Source organism: Phaseolus vulgaris, chromosome 7, assembly GCF_051622355.1.
Source record: "Phaseolus vulgaris cultivar YP4 chromosome 7, ASM5162235v1, whole genome shotgun sequence".
Lineage (NCBI taxonomy): Eukaryota > Viridiplantae > Streptophyta > Magnoliopsida > Fabales > Fabaceae > Phaseolus > Phaseolus vulgaris.
In genome coordinates, this window is record NC_143504.1 from 5,001,198 (window position 1) to 5,010,429 (window position 9,232).

Consider the following 9,232-nt stretch of genomic DNA (forward strand, 5'->3'; position numbering starts at 1 on the left):
ATGTCTGTCTTTTTAATTTATTTATGTACTATTAACTTTCTTTTAACAACTTCCTTTTAGATATTAATGATTTACTACAACAAGATTTTTAATTTTGAACAGTAAAATTATATTGTTTTAATTTTATTTATTATTTTATATATTACCCGAGACATATTGTGAGACTCGTGTTATATTAAAAATAATAATTCTTATATTTTTCTCAATTTTAATTCTCATCTTTTTAAATTAATAGTCCGTCAATATTTAAAATACGTGAATTTAGTTATTTTCGTATGTAAATTTAATATTTAATTACAAGTTCTTCTGTAAATTGAAAACTAACTCATAAAGTTAAAAATAAAGAAACATAGTTTAACAAAAATACAGAACAAAACACATCTTTTTTTTAGAATATTTTACACTGACCAAAAAAATATAAGATTTAATTTACGTAGATGTAATATAAATATGGACAATTTTAATTTTTTTAAATTTACGGTTTTAGCTCTATTATTTTCGTAATTTTAGTTTAACTTTCAATGTTACACATTATTTAGATTATTTATTTCTACATAGATGAAGCTAAATTTAGTATATTCATTTAAAATATTTGAATGAATTAAATTTTTGATATAAAATAAAAGAAATTAGGAAACTAAAATCAGAAATAAAAATGAAAATCCCAAAATGTGCAAAGTAGTGGTGGATGGCATAGGTGGGCATGGTGTGGAATCAGATGCCTTGATTATGAATTAGTTAAGAGATAAAGATGAAAACTCCATGTGGGCCAACCAACTGCCAAGAAGGATATTTATTTTATTCCAAACAAACACTTCACAACAATATCAATAAGATACATTTCATAATCCATATTTTTTTATATTTTTATATAAGCATATTACAAATTTTAATGTTATTATTTTAATATTTTTTATATCATTTAATTTTAAATTTACCATTTATTATATATATTTATTTTAAAACTCATCAAATAAAAAATTATTACAATTTTAAAAATGATCAAACTATCATTTTCCTAATTCAATCAAACCACAGAGTGTGAAATCCAAGTTTAGGGAAGACTTGCTTTGCACCCTAATTTGCCAGGAAAGTAAGCTCACATGTGTGCTTGTGCCTATCCATAATGTACGGATCTAAGTTTTAACCATTTTATATAGTCAAGTTTTCGTTATTGATTTTGACTAAAAAAACTTAATTCACCGGTACCTCATCTTACAAACATATTTTTATTTTCTAACACCCTAACTTTCAAACCCAGTTTCAATTGGTTGTTTAAATAGAATTATAATCGACAGTATTACTGTTAATAATATTATTTATTTATTTGAGTAAATTATTATTATTACTGTAAGAAATACTGGCTTCTTATTTATACTTATTGTGCAGCTTTGATGCGGAGAATGTGGTCAGAGTTTGAAAGTTGAGAGAGAGGAAGAAGAATGATGGAGGAGAGGAGCAAGAGGGTGAAAGGGAGAGTGGTTTTGATGAAGAAGGGTGTGTTGGACTTCCACGACATCAAAGCCAACGTTCTTGATCGAGTTCATGAGTTATTGGGCAAGGGTGTCTCTATTCAGCTTATCAGTGCTACTTCTCCTGACCCAGGTCATCTTTGCAATTAAACTGTTGTAACACAATGCTTGCACACAAAAAAAAACAATTTTTTGAATCACCAGAAGTAGAAGAGTACACACGAGGCAAAGGTCCTGAATGAACCGAACCCATCGCACGAGTCAACTGCAAAATAGAAACACCAACATATCAGAAAGTTTTCAAGATTTTTGCTTCTTCTATATATAACTTGTATTAATTTGACACTATTTTGTTTGTCTTTTGTGATGTGTAGCTAAAGGGTTGCTAGGTAAGCACGGGGAGGAGTCATATTTAGAGAGGTGGGTTTCTACCATTTCTTCTTTGACATCAGCATCAGACACAGAATTTTGGGTTACATTTGATTGGGATCATGAGAAGATGGGTGTTCCTGGAGCCTTCATAATCAGAAACCATCACAAGAGTCAGTTCTACCTTAAGACAGTGACCATCGAAGACATTCCTGGACATGGTCCTGTAAATTTTGTATGTAATTCCTGGGTCTACCCTGCTCATCGTTATACCCATGATCGTGTCTTCTTTTCCAATAAGGTAACCACCTCCTTCAATCTTCTTTTACAATCATGTTGGAGTTTTTGGAGTTTACATTATTAGATACTATAAATCATTTCATAAATATATAAATCTTATATATAAAAATAGGGAAAGATTAAAGTATTTCATACAACACCAATGAATATAAATATTTCATAAACCAATTTTACCAGGTTAAATTATGATTAAATTTCTTTTTTAATATTCATTAAAATAGAACAGCTATCTCCTATGATTGCTTTTGTTAGATAGAGGCGAGAGAGGAAAAGAAGAAGACACAGAAAATTAATGGATTGATCGGGTCAATCAAATATATTTTTTGATAAAAAAAAACAAAAAATTTAATTTAATTATATATACATATATTTACAATTTTATTTTTCTTTATTTCCTCAAAATGAGTCACGTTTTATATTGTGATGCATGCCTGTCTTACCCAAAAGCTTATTTTCAACGTTTATGTATTTACGCGAAGTTATTACGTAGTCATGTCAACAATGGTTTGAATATTTTTTTTTATCAGCCCGAATTAATGAAATAAAAAGAACACTTCAGAATCCCTTACAAAGATCATTTAAGATACAAAACTTAAAACAGAACAACAGAATAAGCAATACAAAGTTTAAGATACAATACTTAAAACAGAACAACAGAATAAGCAATACAAAGTGTAGCTAACAAACCATCAACTTGCATCGCTTGTATCTTAGATTAAAAGAGGCACCTACACCTGGATAATACTACAGCATGTGGTGTCACAATAAACCCAACCTGCAGTTTTTTAAACCAACCTGTGTTGCAGAGGCCACCGAAAACAAAACTTCCCCTACCTCATTGAATGTTATCTACTTACTTTCCTTCTTCACCGACTCCATCTATCAGCGTGGCATCTCATGCTCCCCTTTTATACCTTGTTTTTATTCCTCGTTTATCTGTTGGAGATCCCACATCGATTAGAGTCTTTCATTGTATATAAGTGGGTGTAAACTTAAACCCTATGAGTCGGTTTTATGGAGTTGAGTTAAACTTAAAGTTCACTTTATAATATGGTATCAGAGTTATTTTCGAACTTATCCTAACGAGTGTTTATGTTGGATCTATCGTGTTACCCGATAGGTTAGGTTTAAAGTCCACAGTACCCCTTCCCCCTTACCACCTACCCCCTTACATTCCATTGTCAATTCTTCCATTGTGAGTGATGTGATGGTTGTGAGAGAATTTTAATTTTTTTTAAAGGTGTGAAATGTTACTTTACAGATTTACTCTTGTCAATTAAAAAAATTAATAATAAAATGAGTTGTTTTTATTTAAAAATAACAACTTTCACATATTTCATAGATTTAAAAATTATAAATAGAAAAAAAAAATATGTTAAATATAAATACGTATAATATAAAAATTATAATTAGAAAAAAATATGTATTCAACAAATTAAATAAAAACAGAACTTCAAGTAATTTCTTTAAAATATTAAACATGTGTTATAAAGTTGAAAAATAAATCAAATCTTATACAAATAAAAAATATTATTTTTTAAAATTATAAACCCTGTAGTAATGGAAAATAAAAAATACTAAAAAAAATATAACGTAATTAACAATAGAAAAAAATCATAAAAAATTATAATAAATAAATTATAACTCATAAATATAATAACTATACATACAAATATATTAATATAAATACAAAAATAAATTAAATAAAAATATAACTTCAAATAATTTCTTTCAATATTAAGTATATACTATAAAATTAGAAAATAAATCACATTTTATATAAATAGAAAGTTACTATTTTTTAATATTAAAAAACCTCACAATAAAGCAATCTAAAAAAATACTATAGCAACAAAAATATACCTTATTAACCATAAAAAAGGATTTCATAAAAAATTATAATAAAAAATAAGGATAAAATAAAATGAAAAATGTTTAGTATTGGTGATGCCCATGATCCAACTCAGGTAATATTTTCAATGTTAATTAGATATAGTATATTCTTTTCTTTAAACAAAACTAAATCCAACCACATCTAATAAAATATCTTATTAAAACTTGAAAAATAGGTATAATCTTATTTACTCCAATAACTAATATATAAATGGAAGATTTTATTTAACTGTAATTTTTTTTTACAGTGGTTTATCATTATTTTACATAATTTATATTTTATAAAATAATAAACAAACTTAAAACTTCCTTAAAATTTATTATGATTTGTTTCTTTTTTTTTAAATAATACACACATATATATATTTTAAACATTGTACAATAAAAAAATTTAAATACTAATACATTCAAATGAAACACTGTGACACATTTAAATGAGGATAAATTTGGAAACAAGGGATGCTGACATGGTTTTCCCTCTACATCTCTTCATTTTGAGAGGAGAGGATATTTACTGTTCACAGGTATATCCTCTCCCTCTCTTCCTCACACAACCATAAGTCCAAACAAAGGATATCACTGCACTTCCATTCTCGTGAACAGTACATCCCTCGAAGCAAACAGGCCCTAAGGAACAAGAAGACAAATCCCCCAATAGAATATAGTCCATAATACTTCATTCATATTTTATACTTTTTACTCTTTGTAAGGGTCAGGTTAAATTTTTTATCTTCTTGATAAAGTTAATATAAAATTATTCTCGCATTACATTTTTATTTTTTAAATATTTTATTTTTAGTTATTTAATTTATATTTAATCATAAACATAAACTATTTGAGAACCTGTTTGTTTTTACTTATACGTATAGTTAATAAATATTAAAATAATAAAATATTAATGATAAGAGATATTAAAATAATTACTTTTAGGGTAAAAATTTGAGAAGAAAAATTGTTATCTTTAGAGTAAAAATACTTCAAAATCTTCTAACTTTATTTCAAACATTTGCTAAATTAACTAGTTTTTAATGTTTTTACTTATTTGGTTAAATATATTTAAAGTGCATGACTCGGTGATCTATAAAAATCAAATCTTATGTTTGCAATTTATTAAAAATAGAAATGTTTACGTATTCAATAAATAATGATAAAACAGTTTTCAAAAGATTCCCAACACAATTTTCTTACTCAGAATCATGCTCATCGACAATTTTCTAAATCGAACAGTTACAAGTTATGAAATAGTTAAAATAAATCAAATAATTATGAATGTTCCATCACTAGACAGAGACTGTTATTGGATTTCTTTCTGTAAGCAAAACCTGTGAGCAACGAAAACGTTGCTTCTACAGTTGGAGTTAGAAACCTTTGCATTCCAACAACATTATCAGTATAGACATTATGAGGGAAGAGAAATGAAATAATGTCACTGCAATAAGAAAGAGAAAAAGATGAAAAAAGTAAGGGAAGGTACATATAAAAATTACAGTTGGACGAACATGATTTGAACGTGACCATTGTTGTCGGTGGTTTCCGGGAGTAATCGCATCTTTAAAGCAGGACTGATATCTTAACATGATTCTTTCGTTTTAACATAATTTTGATGATTTGAATATGCCTGAACACTCAATGAAGAACATGCTGGAAAGTTGAAACATTCACTGTGGCATGTGATTCAGGCTTATCTTCCATGTCAAACACCTGGGCCACTGCGGAAGTTGAGGGAACAAGAACTGGAAGTTCTTCGAGGAAAAGGGGTGGGAAAGCTTAATGAGTGGGACAGAGTATATGACTATGCATACTACAATGATCTGGGAACTCCAGATGATGGTCCTCACTATACACGCCCAGTTCTTGGAGGATCAAACTTTCCATATCCACGCAGAGGAAGGACTGGTCGTCCACATACCAAAACAGGTTACCAACAAAACCATTTATGATTATGATTGGTAGTACATGTAAATCAAACCCTTAAGTTACTTGAACTTGTTTAAGCATCATTCACTTGCAAAACTTTCAATCACAAATGAGTAACATGAATGTGTCAATTTTACAGACCCCAAAACTGAGTCAAGATTGCATCTTCTAAATCTAAATGTTTATGTGCCAAGGGATGAACAATTTGGCCACGTCAAGTTTTCAGATTTTCTAGCCTACGCACTGAAATCAGTTGCCCAGGTTTTGGTTCCAGAGATTAAATCTTTGTGTGACAAAACTATTAATGAGTTTGACACTTTTGAGGATGTACTTAGTATTTACGAGGGAAGTATTAAAATGCCAAGTGGACCTCTTGCGGTTAAACTTCGAGAACTTGTTCCTTACGAGATAGTAAGAGAACTTATTAGGAGTGATGGCGAGAAATTCCTTAAATTCCCCGTGCCCGATGTGATCAAAGGTATACTAATGCTTTCCTTTTACTTCACTTGGCCTGGATGAACTCATCTGTGTGATTTTATCCACATTAATTTTTGCATAATTGCAGCAAACAAGACTGCATGGAGGACAGATGATGAATTCGCAAGGGAAATGCTTGCAGGAGTTAACCCTGTTATTATTCGTCGTCTCCAAGTACTAAATACAACAATTGCAATTTATACATTACACAAATCTTATATGTAGTTCATTAAGAATTGTTTTTCGATCAAATTCAAAGTTACATCTTAGTGAATTTTGTATATAACAAAAATATTGTTTTTAAGGCCAGTATAAATTACTATGTGAAACTTCAATTACTATCAAAGAACAAAGAAAAAAATTGAGAAATTGCTCTTCATAATTCTATAACCGATTCAAAGTTGCTGTAGCTAGTGAGCCAATCTAAATGCCTTCTCATGCAGGAATTTCCACCAGCCAGCAAGCTAGATCCCAAACTCTATGGAGACCAAACTAGCTCCATCAGGGAAGTACACATAGAAAATAGTTTGAACGGACTCACAATAGATGAGGTAGTAATTATGAATTTATGATTCAGTTTTTAAGCCAACCCTGTTGAAATATGATGTATTTAAATTATATGCAAACATCTTTATTTCGCAGGCAATTCAAAAAATGAGGCTCTTTATATTAGATCATCATGATGCATTGATGCCATACATAAGTCGAATAAACTCTACCAACACAAAGACTTATGCCTCTAGAACGCTCTTGTTTCTACAAGATGATGGTACGCTAAAGCCACTAGCTATAGAGTTAAGTTTACCTCATCCACAAGGGGAGCAACACGGAGCTGTGAGCAAAGTTTTTACTCCAGCACGTGAAGGAGTATCTGCTTCAGTGTGGCAGTTGGCAAAGGCTTATGCAGCCGTGAATGATTCGGGATACCATCAATTGGTTAGCCACTGGTACGTATGGCATTTCAAAAGAAATCTCAACAGTAACCAAAAGTGTTCCAAACTTAATTATATTTGTTATTGGGCAGGTTATACACTCATGCAGTAATTGAACCATTCATAATAGCCACACATAGACAACTAAGCATTCTTCATCCAATACACAAGCTCTTGAAGCCACATTTCAGGGACACAATGCATATAAATGCCTTAGCTCGACACACACTCATCAACGCCGGAGGGGTGCTTGAGAAAACAGTTTTCCCTGGTAAATTTGCCTTGGAAATGTCAGCTATTATATACAAAAGTTGGGTATTCACTGAGCAGGCACTTCCTGCTGATCTTCTTAAGAGGTTAGTGGAGTTAGAAAATGACTTCTAGAAGTATTGATTATAGTCAAATTTGTTAAGATAATGTCAGTACCATATTATATACTCTCTTAAATACAGTCTACATTATTGACTAAAGGTTTTTAGAAATCACAAAGTTGTGTAGGTCTTACTTTTCATGTAAAGAGTTTTCATTCATTATTTTGTATATTCTAATAAATTTTGTATATCATGTAAAATGTGTTATTGAGCATGTGATAAAGAATGTATTAGTATCTGTTAAGAATTATCTCCATAAGAACATGGTAACATACTAAATTTGTATTTCACTAAATTTCAGGGGAATTGCAGTTCCTGATTCAAGTTGTCGTCATGGAATTAGGCTTGTCATAGAGGATTATCCGTTTGCTGTGGATGGGTTAGAAATTTGGGATGCAATTGAAACTTGGGTGAGGGAGTATTGTAACGTGTATTACACATCTAATGACATGGTTGAGGGTGACGATGAACTACAGAATTGGTGGAAAGATGTACGTAATGAGGGTCATGGTGACTTAAAAGATAGGAAGTGGTGGTCAGAGATGAAGACCAAAGAGGAATTGATTGAATCATGCACCATTATCATCTGGTTGGCTTCTGCTTTCCATGCAGCTGTGAATTTTGGACAATACCCTTTTGCTGGCTACCTCCCTAATCGTCCAACAGTGAGTCGTAGGTTCATGCCTGAACCAGGTACCCCAGAGTACGAGGAGCTTAAGTCAGACCCTGACTTGGCATTCCTGAAAACAATCACTGCCCAGTTCCAAACCCTCCTTGGTGTGTCACTAATAGAAGTTCTGTCCAGACACTCTACTGAAGAGGTTTACCTTGGGCAGTGTGAAAACCCTGAATGGACTTTAGATGCTGAACCATTGGCAGCATTCGAGCGGTTCAGACAAAATTTGTTGAAAATAGAAAACAACATTATGGAAAGGAACAAGGACAAGAGATTGAAAAATCGAAATGGAGAAGTGAAGGTGCCTTACACACTTCTCTATCCCAATACCTCAGATTATTCAAAGGAGGGTGGACTCACTGGCAAGGGAATCCCCAACAGTATATCCATCTAATACACCTCTCCTCGTTTAATTTTCTTTCAGGCCATGTGTAAGCAATTTCCATAGCTTATCGTGATTGCTTTTGCAGCAATTCATTCCATTTTTATGTCAAGACTAGAGTGTGTAGAACTTATAATATTGTTTGTATTCAAATTATAATGTTTTGTATGCTTTAATTGGTTCGCGCTTGTTGTGTGTTACCTTTGGAATTTGTTCTAATTGGAAAAACACATCAGCTTGTTGGAGCGTCACAAGACCTTGAAAGCAAGTGTTTGGTTAAAATTGAGACAACGAATTTCATAACTTGATGTAGTTTATTTTAATAAATTCTATAAATAAATTATAAAATCTTATTGATAGAATGATTAATCAAATTGTTTATCCAATCGTGAAGATCTCTAACCAATGCTACTCTTCTCCTTTATTTTGTGTTTTGTTTGCGC

General features: G+C 31.0%; 1 protein-coding gene across 3 annotated transcripts; it reads left to right on the plus strand.

Annotated features, from left to right (window-relative positions):
* Positions 1 to 1,000: 1,000 nt before the first annotated feature.
* LOC137829755 (linoleate 9S-lipoxygenase 5) lies at positions 1,001 to 8,965 on the plus strand. 3 transcript variants are annotated; one of them, XM_068636658.1, is made up of 10 exons: positions 1,001 to 1,128; positions 1,390 to 1,605; positions 1,847 to 2,142; positions 5,714 to 5,951; positions 6,091 to 6,429; positions 6,517 to 6,602; positions 6,872 to 6,979; positions 7,071 to 7,375; positions 7,453 to 7,716; positions 8,033 to 8,965. In XM_068636658.1, exons 2-10 carry the CDS (start codon positions 1,443 to 1,445, stop codon positions 8,799 to 8,801), a joined length of 2,568 nt encoding a protein of 855 aa, XP_068492759.1. In that variant the 5' UTR covers positions 1,001 to 1,128; positions 1,390 to 1,442; the 3' UTR covers positions 8,802 to 8,965. The 3 variants fall into 3 exon arrangements, with proteins under 3 accessions (XP_068492759.1, XP_068492758.1, XP_090161037.1); XM_068636657.1 differs by having other exon boundaries at positions 1,124 to 1,205; XM_090304911.1 differs by lacking the exon at positions 1,001 to 1,128 and having other exon boundaries at positions 1,377 to 1,605.
* Positions 8,966 to 9,232: the final 267 nt, after the last annotated feature.